The following is a 16,958-nucleotide window of genomic DNA, read 5'->3' on the forward strand; positions in this document are numbered from 1 at the left end:
CAGAAGTTACTTATTTATTTAGTGATGGTTAATGACTATCATTTACAAACCAGGGAATGCTTTTTAATACAATAATGCACTTTGTTAATAACACAATTTCCTCATATTATTTTATGCTTATGTAATGCTTCTAAATTGAATATAACTTTTTTTTGAAATTTAAAGATGGCTACAATTTGAGTCATCTGGGAAGTGGAGAAAGGGTGAATTCTTGGTAGAACTGATTTCTGATTTAGGGGAAAAAAATCTTAATCTGCATGTTTGGAAAGAAAGGCAAAATTCATCCCTATCATCCCATCCATCACCGAGTTGGAAGCTCAGAGCAACAAATAGTTAAATTGCTCTGCTTAAGTAACAGGTACTTTGAGACTTACCCTTTATATACTGGAGTGGGCAACTAGGGAGTAGGGAAATGAGGGCTGAAGATCCTGATAGGGAAAAGACTAGATAGAGATGGGGAAGGGTCTGGGCTAAGGAGAGGGAACTGGAGAGAGAGATGCAATCGTTCCAGTGATGGGAATTACCAGGAAAATTTTAGGACAGTGAAGGTTTATTTAATCTTAAATTATTCTGGATTGTGCAATAATCCTCTTTGGTTATCCCTTGTTCTAAGGTTTTTGTGAGAATGAAGGCAAGTGATCCAAATAAAGAGCAGACTAAAGAGTTGAGAAAGGGCAACAGCCTCTGGATCTCCCCACTGAGATGACTCTAAAAGTAGGAATTCAAAGTCAGAAGTGAACAAAAGCATCCCCAGGAAAGCTCTGAAAAATATAAAGAGGGCCTAGACTTACCTTTGTATCTGAGATGGGGTCAACCTTTTATTTAGATATTGAAGGATGGTGATTAGTGAGAATTATATGGATATAAATGTTATGAATTATGCAAATATAAGATGTTTTAATTACCTTAACATCATAACTCCTGACACAAAATAATGTTAAGTCCAAAATGGCAAATACTAAAATCATGTACTTAAACCTATAATACATGCAGTTTTAAAAAATATGAGATCAATTGTGATAACCTGACAGATATGCTAATCCTTCAAATGTGATACTCTAAATTTAACAAATTAAAAATACATTATAAATCTCTGTCTTATTGACACAAATCAGTATAAGTTTTTAAATTATTCAATGATATGATCAGTAATATTATGTTATATGGTATACTCCAAACCAAGTAGAATTCTGTGTAATACAGTAAGGTGGGTTAATTTGGGTCCCACATTAATGGAAAAATGTTATCTGATAAAGATTTGATTCTGAATAAATAAGATGTTTTTCAAGCTTCTCTAAAATTACTATGGCAACACAGTAACTACTGAATAAAGAATATGGTTTTAACATCATAACAAAATCTCTGCCAAATTATTCTAAATAAAACCATTTTCTTAATGTGTAGGTTATTATTGTGGGCTGAATCATGTCCCCCTAAAATTTATATGTTGAAGTCCTAACCCCCTAGTACCTCAGAATGTGACTGTATTTGGAGAAAGGTCTTTTAATGAGGTAATTAAGGTAAAATGAGATTATATGGGTGGACTCTAATCTAATATGACTTGTGTCCTTATAAGAGAAGATTAGGAAACAAACACACACAGAGGAAAGACTATATGAAGACACAGGAAAAGGACAGCCATCTATTAGCCAATGACTAAAACCACAGAAGACAACCCTGTTGACACCTTGATCTCAGACTTCTAGACTTTAGAACTATGAGGAAATAAATTTCTGTTATTTAAGCCACTCAGTCTGTTACACTTTGTTATGGCAGCCTTAGCAAACTAATATAGTCATAGTAAAGTTGTGTAAGTCATAATAAAGCAGAGTGACCTCATGTGAAATGTTTCATATTTTATATCTGTCAAAATAGAATCTGTTTTCCTCTCAAGTTTTTACACTAGCATGAATAGATTAATTCAATGAAGGAACTCTTTAATCAGGGAAAGATCATGTTATATTTGTAAAATTCAATCATCAGAGCATAATTCTGCTGAAATTATATATATATTTATATGTTTACTATAATGTTTACTGGAGTTTTTTTTTTTTAAGAAAAGGTTGGGAGATGAGAGGGGTCAACAATATAATTGAAAAATTATATAGATACTTCTATTTGGATTTCAGAATAGTGATCCAATCACAAGTCAGAAGATTCATTCTTTTAAATTTTTAATAGTCAATATTATAATCTTTTAGGATATAGATTATTTGATCAGTAATACTAATTATCCTAAGGAAAAAAAAACCTGACTGACCAATCATTAATTTATATTAAATTGACGCAGCCATTTTTCTGAAGGGCCTGTAAGTGTAGGTATATAGGTATAGGTAGTATGTATAAGCAAATGTCTTAGGTTGAAATACGGTATCAATTCAAGTGTGTTTACAGCACCTTTGCCTTTCGGAATCTAGCAGAACAGAAGCCACAGGCCCTTCAAAGTAAAGGATGACTAAACTTACTAAGTTAAAGGTCATAGGTTTATATCAGAGTAGTATGCATATATATGAATCAAAAAAGGTCCATCTTGCACATTTCATTCATACTGATAGAGCATTAAGGAAATAGAAAATTAACTTAAAAATAGGCTGAAAGGCTAAAAGGGGCAAACATTCTGAAACACTCAATGTCCAACAACTGACTACTGTAATAAAATTAAACATTAATATTGAAAGTAAAATGCGGAACCTCAACTATTCTTTTAGATGATTTTTTTTTAAGTAGAAAAATATTTGCAGAGACCTTTCAAATGTAATTTTGATAGAGTGTCCAGGTTCAGCTTCAATCACCCATTCACAATTCAGAGAGTCTTTATAGTATCCTGGCCATCCTGGTGAGAGAATCAATCCACTCGGAGCTGAAAAATGGCCACCGCATGGAGCTGAAAAATAAAATCGAGAACAAGTAAAAAAAATTTTAGAACAAGTTGCAGAAATGATTTTTAGTACTAACTGTATTTTTTAAAATTAATTTTTGCATGTACATGTTAAATGCTATTTAATATTGTTTTTGAAAGTAAAATTTCATCCAGTCATTCTATTATTGAATGATTATTTTCCCTAAAAAAAGTAATTTACTTTCTGAAATATGGCTTAGTTACACACTCAGCATGTCAGATAAACTCAAGTCTCCCAATTATATCCCTTAAATACGTTCTTGTGTCTCCATCATTTTCAAAACTTGAAAAAAATATAAGCTGTTAGTTTTAGTTTCTCTGTCTTTCATTTTCTGATTTATGCATCAAATACTGTTAATTCATGCTATACAGTGTCTAAAACTTTGATCTTCCTTTTACCAGAGTCCCTATTACAATTTTAGGCCTTCATTCATTGTCTCTTCCCTGATTTCCCATCTGCTAATTTCTCTCTTGCTTCAATCCAGCTGTCAGAATAATGTCCTTCAATTTAGAGTTTCATCATACCATTTGCTTTCCTAGACAGGTACCTTGATTTCCTCTCCCTTTAACATCAGATTCAACTCAGCTTATCATTTCAAGAATTTAGTCTTCTGCTTTCCCCTAACTAAACTCATACACAATTGAAACCACAATGATAGCATTTTAATCCCAGTAGGTACTGATAAGGTAATTTAGTGTAAGCACCTCATTTTGAAGAGAAATAAACCAAGTTGAAAGAACAACTTGTCGAAGTTCACAAGACCTGAAAGCCTCAAAAGTACTTTCAAGTCAGTTTTTACAAAATAGGACCTCAAAACCAGTCCTCTCCCATTATTTCCAATATTGGTAAATGAAACCACCATCCATGGATTTGCATAGCCCAGAAAGTTAGAAGTAGTCATCTTTCATAGTTTCATTATCCTTATTACTATTTACTCTCATATCCAACCCATCCTCAAGCCCAGTCTTGTTTCTCTATCTCTATAGCTACCAGATTAAATTACCATAATTTCATCTCTGGTATACACCCTCCTAACTAACCCTCTTAATTGGTGTCTCCTCATCCATGCTAACTATCCTCCACACTATGGCCAGAGTAATTGTTTAAACCTCAAACACTTTTAAATGGCATTTTTCTGTGTTGACCAACAAGGCCCTGAATGATCTAGCTATTGCCTTACACTCTAGCCTATACTCCAAACTTCTCCCCTTCACTCTGAAGCCCAGCTACATTAGCCTATTCTATACCTTCAGGAGGTATACAAAGTGTGGGTGGGGGGTGGGGAATGAAGCAAAGAGTATTTGAATTATTGAAAATTATTTGGAAAGAAAAATAGTCAAATGTATACTATATCGGCTTTTCAACACATTAGATAGAGATCCTTCTCAATGACTTACAATGTTATATTTTTATTTTCTTTAATTCTTTCCATTTAAACTCTATCTCATGTGTTTATATTTTTGTCATTGTTGTTTACTTGTTTCTTCCAGTTTTACCTTACAGAATTTCTAAAACCTATTGTTCTAGACTCTATTTTTACACTTTTTCATTCTTTAAGTAATTTGATATAACCCAAATAAAATAGGAAATATTTAATAAATTGGCCTAGGAATCAATCATTACTACAAAATGTCCATTTGAGAAAAATATTTTCTGTGAAATTGCCAAAATTTGTTATTTGTATGAGAAAGAACTTTCATATAAAACTAAATTTTCTTCCTTAGTAGAATTTGATTTTGTTTCTTAAAAAGCTTTCAAAGGAGACCATTTTGATGAGGATTATTTACTCTTCCTTGCTATGATGACTCATAATTAGGTTTCCTGTAGGGTTATTATGTATTTCAAAAATAAAGTTATGTGCATAACAGTCATTTAAATTACCGTATTTTAAAAGACAGAGTAAAGTATTTTGGTGAGTGAAGGTCCTGGAAATATAGAAAAATCCCTAATATGTTATCAACTCAAATTGTTCTAGGAAAGTATCTGTGCACTTCAGTCTAATCATGATTGAAAGAGGTAATCAGTCATAAAATTAGCAATTGAGCAATGGGCCATTAAAGATTAAAAATTAGAGTACCCAGAAGCATTTCAGCTGGTCCCTCAGTCCAACATGTTAGAGAGGCAGAGTTAGGAAGGAGCTTTAAAGGAAAGGAGTAGCATAAAAATGTGGTGACTGTTTCCTGAAAGGACTTTCCCAAATAGTGACCCTGCTACAAAGTGAGTCTTCTCCTAATTAACATACAACATTCTGAACTGGCTTCTTTCTCTCACACATAGGGTTGGAACTCTACAAAATTATTATCCCAAAAGTATGGAGACAGCTTCCCCAAGAGAGTGTGAAACCTAAGTGAAGAAAGAGATGCTAAGTGCAGATCAGTCAAGAAAAGCCTCATGATCACAGTGACTAGCAGCCACATGGCAGGAAGATGTTCACATAGAAAAGCTATGGTGGAGCAACAGCAGCAGAGCATGGAGGGGACAAAGTGCAGGGCAAAATAAGGGGAGACCAAGTGTAAAGAAAACGTTCAAGAGAAAAAGGAAAAAGAAAAAGCTTTGGAAAGCTAAAAGAACTAATAGTAATAAAAATAACAAAGATTTGAATTTGTAAAGAGAACCTTAACTATAACATGAATAACAATACAAACAGAAAGGCAATAAAGTTAGTTGCCCAAACCTTACAATTTTGCCACATCCATGTACTGCTTATATAATTAATGATTTTCTTTAAATAGACTTACTTTTAATTTAACTTAAATGATTTCTTTAAACTTGCCCTAAGCAAAAATATCTGTAAAATCATTGTCTTTATGTATTTGTATTTTTTCATAATGCCTAAAAATATGTACCTATTGAAATTTAAGAAATGCTTATATATTTAACACCTAAAAGTTTGTGTACCTCCAAGTATAAACATTCTGTAGTTTAAAAAAGACTTCTGTAAAAGACAGTATCTTTGACTGAACAAAGGAAACTTGGAACATATGGAAAACAGAAAGGAGATCAAGATACAGGGATTTATTTTCAAGTCCTATTCACTCATTCATCATTTACTCATTCATATTTCAGTCATTCAGCAAACAATTGTGTGTCAAGTATGCACCCATGTGGTATTTGTACTACTTCTAACATTTAACAAATGTTTCCTAGGTGCCAGGCACTATGTAAGAAGTCCTTTGTATTATTTTATGTAATACTCAAAATAATCCAACCACATATGTAGGTAAGAACACTGATGTGTAGAGAATTTAAATAATTTGCACATCAGCTAGCAAGGATTTGAACAGAGGTAATTTGACTCTAGAAACTTCTTTACAAATGTAATTAAGATATTCTTTTTCCTTTTATCACACTGCCCATGTGCAAAATACAGAAACATAAACATAAAAGGTAATAATGTCATAAATTATATAAGAAAGATATGTCCATGGGACAAGGGGTCTGGAGGAGGACAGGAATTAAGGCTTCACAGAAGAGATTCTATTTAATTTGAGTCTTCAAGGATGAGTCAGAATTCACCAGGAGAAAAAGAGAGAGAGGATATTGTAAATGGAAGAAACAGCATGTGCTTAAGAGTAGAATGCTGAATTAGCATGTTTTTGAGTAATGCCAGTTACCTTTTTTAGGGAATCAAGAAGTGATAAGAGATGAAGGAAGAAGAGTAGAAAAGGACCTAATGGGACTTTCCTGGTGGTCTACTTGTTAAGAATCCATGCTTCTGCTGGGGGTGGGGGGGCATGGGTTCAATCCCTGGTCAGGGAACTAGGATCCCACAAGCCATGCAGTGCGGCCAAAAAAAACCCCCAAAAACAAACAAAAAAAGGACCTGATATGCTATATTAAGGAAAGTGAACCATAGAAAAATGAAAAATTGTAGACAAGGGGTGGGATAGGGAGGGTGGAAGAGAGATGCAAGAGGGAGAGGATATGGGGATATATGTATACGTATAGCTGATTCACTTTGTGATATAGCAGAAACTAACACACCATTGTAAAGCAATTATACTCCAATAAAGATGTTAAAAAAATTGTAGACAAAGGCTACATAAACATATATAGACAAATAATACAATTTTCATTTAAATGAAAGTTACAGGTACAATGAACTAGAAGCAGAGTACCTGGAGTTGATGAGATCAATTAGGAGACTGTCACAATTATCTAGGAAGGTATAATCAGATTCTGATATATGGTGGTAACAGGAAAGGGCTAAATATGGAGATATTTAGGAGACAGACTCAAAAGCATTTATTGATTACATGCAATGAGAGAGCAAGATGATGGAGTCTAAATTGGTCATTGGGCCCCTGGCATGTGCAACATTATGGAAGATAATTCCATTCACCAAAATAGGAAACACAAAACAGGAAGGAATTTTATGTGGAAAGATAATGAGATTCAATGTTGAGGATAAAAGGTCTGTGAAATATCACAAGAAACAACAGAAAATAGAATCTGGAGCTCTTAGTTATATTATGTGTCATTTTCAACATAGGCTGATGTTAAGACTTCAATATAAGTGAAAGATTAAGGTGAATACTTAGAGAAGAAAATAAAAGAAGTTTAAGATGTAACCTTTTAAAAAATTTTTTAATTTAACACAATTTAAGTAGGTACTGACCATTATGCATTATAACACAACAATGGGGCAAGGCTGGGATGGACTATTTCTATTTGGGTCTTCCTCTCTCCTAACTGTGTGCGAATTCAGATGACTGTAGCTGGTAATCTAAATAAATACCTAAATTTTAGTAGCTTAACACAGTAGTTTTTTTTCACTTGACCAAAATGGCCTTCATCTTGACTAAACTTTAAACAGGCTTCTTCAAGACTCTCAACCCGTCACCCAACTTCCTCCATTACTTTACCACTAGCTCATCTCAGCCCTTACAAACCTTCCCTCAGTGCATTTGAATTCAATCGCTCCTCCTTACTGCAATAGTCTTGAATAAAATCTTCCTTGCCTGTTTAACTCCAGTGAAATTTTTCTTTGATACACTCATGTAACAGTACAATGAAGCGTGCCTATCAACAAAACAGCCATCCTCCTTCTAGTCTCTTAAGACCCAGGATGACAAAGCCTCAGCCATTTTCTAGATTCTCATGGGAGTCATTTCCATTTTAGCTGGCAGGAAAGGAAACAGAGCATAGAGGACCACTCTATGTATGCTTTTTATGGACCACAGCTTGGATGTTATTTACATTACTTCCACTTACTCACTTGGCCATATCTAACTTCAAAGGAGGCTGTGAAATGAAGTCCCTCAGCTGGGTAGCTATTTCCTACCTACAACTCTGTATAATGAATGGGGTAAGAGCTTAAAGTTAAACAGCTGGCCATTTCTGCTATACCAACTAAGACAGTCATAATACTTTCCAGTTTAGAGTATGCTTTATATACATTACTTAATTACTTTAATAAGCTTGTAGCATAAAAATGCTTGTTTCTTTCTTATGCCAGTTTTACAGGTAAGGGAAAAAATCATCAAACATATGACTTGATGAGAAACACAGATCTGGGTAGTAGCAGAGGTGAGATTCAAATTCGAATCTTCAAATTCCAAGTTAGAATCTACTTCCATGATAGATGTATTGGATTAATTTTCCAAGACATATTTATTTAAGCATATCTATTCTCCTTAAAATAGGTTTAATGAAGACAAATGGATAGTTAGAGGGATAGAATATTCAACCCAAAGTTTTTAATGTAAATTTGAGATTTTAACCACACGATTTTAAGTGCTTCCCTAACATTAATTTATTTTTCATGTATTTATTAATTCAAAAAATTATTTAGTTTTTGATGTATATAAGATACTATGCCAGGTGATGAAATTAAAAAAAAATCTATATGACATTATATCTGTCCTCAGGAGACACACAGTTTCTACAAGGAAGACAGATACAGTTAACATGAAGAATAAATAAATGCTTGAGCCAGATAGGTGGAAATGTAGGGGAGAGACAGGTGACGTCCCAAGGGCATTAAGAAAGAGTTCTTGAAGGAGATTTTGTCAGAGGTGAGTTTGATTTAAAAAAAAAATGAATAGAAGATAGGGGTAGAGGGACAGAAAGAGCAGAGAAAGAATAAAGTGACAAATACTGAAACCAAGCAGTATGCTGTGGTGTCCTCCTGGGTATAAAATCTTCTCCATATATCCAATTCCTTGTTTGTAGGAAAATAGCTTCAGCTTCCTAGACTTTCCCTGAGTTCCAAAGGGCAGATTCAAAGAGTTATTAGTCTGGGAAGTGAGGAGATGGAGACACAAGGGAAAAGCAGTCAAGAAACAACAGTGCAGCAATAAAGCATGGTCCTGGTCCCTCCCCAAGTGGTATACATAACAATACATCTTTGAGATCTTCTCCAGGAACTAAGGCCCCCTCCCAGGTGGAGGATGGTAACCAGGCTGAGCACAAGATTCCTGGAATACCATCCTGTTACCTCACCACCAACCAATCAGAAGAAAGTCACACACCCTGCAGCTCTCACTCCAAATTTTTCCTTTAAAAACTCTTCCCTGAAAAACATCAGGTAGTTGGGGGTCTTTCGAGCCTGAGCTGCCCATTCTCCTTGCTTGGCCTTACAATAAACCTTTCTCTGCTCCAAACTCTGACTTTTCAGTTTGTTTGGCCTCGCTGTGCATCGGGCACACAAACTTAGGTTTGACAACAATACTAATGTATGAGGGAAAGTCAAGTAGTTTTTTGTTTCTGAAGCTTATAGTTGGTAGAAAATGAGGAGAGGAACTTTTCGTTTCATGCCGTCGTTACTTTCAAACATTTGTGGATACCTAGAGGTGAGTTTAGATTAAAAACTTGTTAAAAGGCAGATTCGCAGAAAAAACTTCTAGTAATTATAAGGTAGGACCCAGAGGGCATTGTTAACAAAACCCTCACGCCACTCCAATCCCTCAGGTCATTTTATAGCTCTTGACCCACAGACCAAGCTGACAAAATCTAAGAGGATATGGCTAGTCTGTAGCTCCAAGATGCTCCTGGATAATCACTCAGGTTCCTGGGATGAAGAGTTAATTTCCATCTGTTAGTGAAATACAGATTGTTGCCACTAACTTCTCTCCATTTTAAATAATGAAAACAAAATATAAATGGTAAAGTAGAAATAGTTCATTTATCCTGTTTCATTTTTCTAAGGCCTGAAGAAAGTCTGTTATAAATAATTTTGATTGGAGTGATGACTCATTTCTGTGTTACTTTGAGTAGAATTGAAACCATGCACCTCAGATTGGGACTTGAACCCACATGCCGGGACTCAAACCCAGCCAAAAGCCTGATTGGGGCTTGAACCCACGCATCCAAGACTCAAAGCTGGCCAAAACCCTGATTGGGACTTACACCCACGTAGCTGGGACTTGAACCCGGCCAAAACCCACAGTCTTCCAACTGAGATCACACACCTGGTTTCAGGACTTAATGAAGCTCAGGTTCTTGATGTCTCATCATAGAAAGAATTCAGTGAGAGACAAAGTGATAGGTAAGAAGTGGATTTATTTAGAGAGAAACACACTACACAGATAGAGTGTGGGCCATCTCAGAAGGTGAGAAAGCCCTTGGGAGAAACACAGTCCACAGAGTGTGGACCATCTCAGAAGGTGAGAAAGGCATCAGGGTATGGGGTTGTCAGTTTTTATAGGGGTGGGTAATTTCATAAGCTAATGAGTGGGAGGAGTATTCCAGCTATTTCAGGAAGGGGTGGGGATTTTCGGGAATTGGGCCACCGCCCACTTTTTGATCCTTATGGTTGGCCTTGGAACTGTCATGGTGCCTGTGGGTGTGTCATTTAGCTTGCTGATGTGTTACAGTGAGTGTATACTGAGGCTCAAGGTCTAGTGGAAGTTGAGTTGTCCGCCATGTTGTACCCATTTGGTCCTAATCAGTTTATGTCATGTCCTCAGGCTATGTCATTCTTTCAAAGGTTGTGCCCTGCCCCCTTCCCTCCTGCTTCAGAATGGACAAATTCAAAATACCCAGTATGCTTTAAGATCTGTATGAAGAGTCAGAAGTGTTTCAGACTGTATTCAGCTAAAATTCTTTTGAATAAAAATGCTTCAGAATTTTGGTGCTCTTTCATCTGAGAAGTGGCACTTAGGTGCTCAGAAGGGAATTGAGGACTGGAAGAAGAACTAGGTTTTGATCTTGGGGATTATAAACAATGAAGGTTCCATTTCTTTCCTTTTTTTTTTTTAATTTTTAAACTTGCTTTATGGTTGGTTATAGGCGTGGTAAGTAATCACCTGCTCTGTCTAACCCCAACACACTGGATGATGTTTCAAAGAAAATTATGGGAAACAAGTTGCATCTCTATCTTGGATAAAAAGAGAAAGTCAGAAACATAGGAATTAAAGTGCCAGGAATGCAGACAAGCAATCACAGCTCTGAACCTCTTTCCATTTCTATAACCCCTTCTACCCTTCCCCTACCCAGCTCCACAGAAATTAGGAGCAAAACCCTGCAGAGTGCTATTAAATTAGTTTTCCCTATGGTAGTCCTCTAGGAATTTAATATTACCTTAATATGTAACTAAAAGAGGAGTCTATTATTAGATATGAATAGGTATATGTGTGTGAACACACATTCTCTCTATGAGAACCACAATATATTCTGATCTATGCATCAGACTGTTACTCTAATTGCTCTCTCAAACTCCCTCCAGAGAGTGCACCGTCTGTGAATGAGAAGGATTTCCTTCCCTTTGAGGCTGAGATTCAAGAAAAAATTCCTTATCCTCAAAGGGGAAGTTCATTGGCATGCAAGTCCAGCCTTGCTGTCAAACAGTCCTCCAGGGACCCTAGTCCCATCTTATTCACTCAAGGAATTCTCTAAGATATCCCATTACAGTAAAAAGGAACTTAAGCCATAGTTATGCAGGGAGTTCTCTACTGAGGGCAAAGAAGTTCTTGCTTGAGTAGGCATTTTATGGAATATTCTGAAATCGGTGGAATGAAAACAGAAATTTGTTTCTTTCTTTCTCTCCTTTCTTTCTTCTTTCTTTTTTTCTTTCTTTTCTTTTTTCCTTTCTCTTTCTTTCCTCCCTCCCTCCCTCCCTCCCTTCCTTCCTTCCTTCTTAATTACTGCCTTCACATGCATTGACAAATTTCCCTCTCCTTAAAGAAGTTTTGGGCACATACTTGAAAATTCTCATCACTTACAGTATCAAAAAACTTGGCCCAATCCAATTTAAAATTCTGTCTTATTTCCTACGCCTACCCACCCAAGGTGCATCTTTGAGCACCTTGGAGGATGGGGAGGAGGGTGCTGATGGAGGACCAGCACTTGATGATTCATTCCTCAATTCCCTTCAGCAGTTGGAGCAGAGAAGGTGCTGTATCCTTTCTCAGCATGTCCCCTTCCTCTTCCCTCTAGGTCCTTTTTCCTGTGGGGTGTTAGGGCTAAAATGAGGAAAAGTGTGCTGTCATAGTCCTTTCCTGACTGTTGCTGTTTCCACACTAACTCTAACTGGTCCCTGAGATTTTCTATTTGTCAGATATGGAAAATGTTTTGTTCTTTCCATAAGGATAATAAATGAGTTCTTTGTAAAGGCCAAGAATTAGAAGGGTGGCTTCTCATTTCTATCAGGAAATTTCCTGATGGAAGAGAAGATCAACCTTTTCCAGTTACCTCCCTGCTTTCACCCCTGACAGTACATCCTATGGTCTCTGGTTGTTGAGTTTCTTTTACCTAGTGGCCAAGCCAGGGTACCTTCTTTGGTATTCATTTGATGCAGAGGAAGCTCACAACATTGACTTGCCAAATGATTTCAACTAGCCAGCTTTCCCTCTCTTTAATCTGCCAGTTTTCACCACTTTTCTTTCTCTTGTTCATTCAGCATAGAAGGCAGATCAGCAAGTACACTGAATAATCAGATATCCACCTGGCGATTCTAGTTCCTCTTTTTCACAGGCAACTGCATTCCCTTATGAGGGATTCTTTTAGAGTCCTTCCCCTTAACTTGTTTTGAAGAGAAGGAGACTAGCATCCTCCCTCCTACGGGGTGATAAAGGAAAAGCTGAACAACTTTTGACTCCAACAGTTTAGGTAGGTAGGTAGGTAGATAGATATAGATCTCGATTTCCCTCACTTTTATTTTGCTGCTTATATAAACTGGCAGTGAGATAGCTGAGGTTATGATTGAGAGAAATGAGTCAGTTAGAACCCACTTAATAAGCCACAAAGGAGGTATCTGAACCTCAATTTTTTATGGACAGGGATACTGCAACATTTTTCTCCTTAGCTGGTATGGTATAAGTTGTCATTCCCAAAGTAACAGGAAATTTTGCCTGTATACCTTGTTAGTCATGCATTTTGCTTTCACTGTTTTTCTTTTCAGGGAGGCTACAATGATAACAGTATTAGAAATTATTATGAATCTTCACAAGGAAGGTACAACTTTCTTTCAGTTAGTCTTAACTCAGCATCTTAATTAAATCAACCACTTTGAGCCAATAGCATTCACCCGAGTCTTCCAATGTATTTTATTAAATATAATCCTCTTTATCCATAAAGCAGTTCAATGAATGTATTACATCCTAATTATATTCAAGAACATGACCATGTAATCCAGAAGGCCAATATTCTATTTCCATTTTTGTTGAGGGGATTGCTTTAGATCAAAGAGGGCATTGCTAGCTACAGTGAAGAGGGCATGGGAGACAAAGAGCCAGGTAAAAAGGAGGAGAGAAGCAGATAGTATATACGTATCAGGGCCTTCTGAGTCCCATAAGAGAAATAACTATGAAGAAACTAAGTAGTGGGCACGGGTAAACTGAATAACAAACCGCATCTACAGAACTGAATAGGATCAAGGGCAGAAGCAATGAGACCAGTTACAAGACTGTTGCAGTAATCTAGGCCAGAGATGATGGTTGCTGGGACCAGGATGTCAGCAGTTAAGGAAGTGAGAAGTAGATGGGTTTTGAATATAGGTATTAAAGGTAGAGCTAACAGATTTTTCTGATGGATTGTGTATGGTTATGATAGAAAGAAAGGAGTCAGGAATTACTCCCAAGAGTTTTCGCCTGAATTATTGGAAGAATGGAGTGCTATTAATGATGATGGAGAAAGTCTGTGACAGTATCAGGTTTGGAGTAACTGGGGGAATCTGATCAGCTTTGGACAGGCTAAGTTTGAGATGCCTATTAAACATCTAAGTGTAGATATTGAGGAGGAAGTTGAATAAATGAGTCTGGACTTCAGGACAGAGAAGTAGAAGAATGTAAATTTGAGAGCCATCAACACATAGGTGTTATTTAAAGCTGGAGACTGGATGAAAAGTATGAATAGAGTGAGTGGAAATAATAGGAGAAAATATTCAAGACCTAGCTCTGGAACACATACAAACAGAGATCACAGAAATGAAGAGAAACCAGGAAGAGAGACTAAAATGATCCTGAGTAGTATATTTATTAAAATGAAATTTAATAAAATATACAATTTTTAGATTTGTCCAACATTTTTCATGAACAGTTAAATAATTTTATAACTTTATTAAGGAACATTTGATTTTAAAATGTAAATGGCATGTATTTCAGATTTTATAAAGAAATAATGAATACATTTTAACCCAACTCTCATTTTTGGTCTGCAAACAAATCCTCCTCATCCTTCAGTCTACATGAGTATAATTAGGTAGCATTTTTTTTTATAATGACATTCACCAATGAATAATAAATCCTCATATCCAGGAACAGTTTCCTTATATGCAACAGAGACAGAAAATAATGTATGTCCAATTGTCCTGCTTTTTAAAACAGCAAACTCTAGATGACATTGCTCACTGCTTGTGAGATAGCCTGTTTTATTCAGCCCATGTAATTTATTTCTGTTACCGTCTTGCTCTTGTAAGCATTTGAGGTTATGACATTGGGCATTTGGATCTATTAGTGGACTCAGATCCATCAAAACCTCCATCTTATGGCAGTTAGCTTCACCAAACTAGAGGACATAAGTATCCAGATGAATTTGAGCTAAGTTCAAGCGCTGGAACAATATGTTCTGGATATGCAGTAAACTCATAGCTATATTTAAAAACAAGATAGTTAGGAAAAGGTACAAACAAAAGATAGGAGGACCAGGAGCACTTGTAAAAAGTTCATGACAGAGAAGACTTAAAGCCAATTTACCATCTAACCATAGACTCGTTCCCCACTACAAAGGGTCTCGTGCATCTGATAAAGTGAATCAAAGCTGAGAAAAATAAGTTAATGATGACTGTACTTAAGAAAGAAGGCCTCAGACAAAATAGACTTTAAACTATAAATGGTAAAAAGAGACAATGAAGACAGAAGGCCAAATAATGATGCTCAGATCACTTGAGGTATGGACAATAAGGCAGGTATGTCTCAATCCTTTGGAGCTAGCCCTTGGACAGGAAGAAAATAGGTGGGTAGAGACCAGTGGGTTTCCTAAAGCCATTAAGGAAACCTCTCTGAGTGGGTCAAATATTATACCTTAAATGTTGCCTTCTATGTAGCAGTATTAGTCACAAGGAATATTCCAGTGACTAGAAATCCTATGGGATTTTACTGTGTGAGGAAAAAGATTCCAGGATTTGTGGGTAAGGGCTGACTCCAGTTTGCATTGCTTGGTGCAGTAAAGAAAATCTAGTAGCCCACTAGTCCTTTGAGAAAAATGAGTAAAAGCACGATCTTACCTGTGTTTCAGGAGATACACACACACACACACACAGGAGAAGAGAGAAATAAATCCAAATGTACTTAAGGTTGCCCCTTTCCTCCCTGTTCCAAATTTCCTAGAACCAAGGCTGATAGAAGCAACTTTGAAGGATACACATGGGTGAGCCTGGCAATGCCCTCAGAGGTCCCTGAAAGGAATTCTGATCACATAATTCTGATCACATAAAACAAGTGAAGAAAGAAGGAATTCCAAGAGGAAAGATCCTTATAAGAAAATTGCACTTCCTGAGGGCTGAATTTATGGAGGATGCTCACAAGGTGCCCAATAGGGCGCTTGGGCTGTGTGAAGAATGAATGAATGTGAGGGGACTACAGCAGAACAGGAGAGTGTTTATGCAGTTGCTGTGAGTGCGAAGCTTTGGTGGAGAAAGAGGAAGAAGATTTTTAGGAAGATTTCTAGGTAGAAAATCATGAAAATCCCTGTGTCAGCCCATTAAAGGAGATCTATGATAACCATTCACACTATTCTTCATGGTTTTAGGATGTGTCTTTGAAGTCACCATGCAGAGACTGGCCCTAGATAGAGCCGGTTATATTCAGGCTACTGTCTAGGTGTGGGTGAAAGAGTCATTTATTGTTACTAAATTGAGTTAGGCAGACAGTTTGTGGAATTCAAAGTAAATGGTTTCAATGCTAATTATAAAAATTAATGTATTTTGTTTTCAATTAGCAAGACTGAAAGATCACAAGACTTTATAAAGCATCAAATCTTTCTTCCTCACGAGGAAATTCAATCACCTCATTCTAAAGAAAAAAGTTCAAATTTTTACAAAGATGGCCTAAATCTATCCTTAGCTAATGTATCAGTGTTGAACTTCAGGTCAATGAATAAAATGCATAACCCAATTCTGTTAACAATTGTATTTAAGCTACCCGAAATAAATCTAAGTTCAGCTAGGGGATCACAGAACTGCAACATATGTGATTTCATTTCTCCCTTTTGGTTTGAAGAATTCTTATTCAAGACCTATGGCAGACAGAAAGTTTCCTTTCACTTTTCTCAAAGATTTTCCACAGTTTTAGGGGTTGAAGACTGGTGGATGTGGGTGGATCACTAATTTGCCAATATGCCTAAACTTCTACACTACTGTGACAGAGAGGAGTTGTGGGGAGAAGGCAATCTTTAAGTGAGTTGAAGCCCCGGGTTTTCTTATCAAAACATTTTATAGTGACTTCCTTTGCTCTATAAATTCTGATTAAAACAATTTCTTTCTGTTTTCTAATTTTAACACACAGCAATCCATGCACATTAGCAATTTTTAACAATACATTTGATTTTGGAGTTTTTTGTGTGAAGAAAATAAAAGTAGAAAGTTATTTGTATTAATGAGAATATATAAACATGTACATA

At 36.2% G+C, this 16,958-nt stretch overlaps 1 protein-coding gene across 3 annotated transcripts in view; it reads right to left on the reverse strand.

The window, feature by feature from the left end:
* Positions 1–16,958, reverse strand: part of CSMD3 (CUB and Sushi multiple domains 3) — a 1,097,518-nt gene that overhangs the window by 415,116 nt on the left and 665,444 nt on the right. For all 3 annotated transcript variants that reach the window (XM_060116495.1, XM_060116494.1, XM_060116493.1), the window contains one exon: positions 2,746–2,884. In XM_060116495.1, the coding sequence (XP_059972478.1) occupies positions 2,746–2,884 (139 nt within the window). The remainder of the gene's footprint in view (positions 1–2,745; positions 2,885–16,958) is intronic.

Source organism: Mesoplodon densirostris, chromosome 13 (assembly GCF_025265405.1).
Source record: "Mesoplodon densirostris isolate mMesDen1 chromosome 13, mMesDen1 primary haplotype, whole genome shotgun sequence".
Taxonomy (NCBI): domain Eukaryota; kingdom Metazoa; phylum Chordata; class Mammalia; order Artiodactyla; family Ziphiidae; genus Mesoplodon; species Mesoplodon densirostris.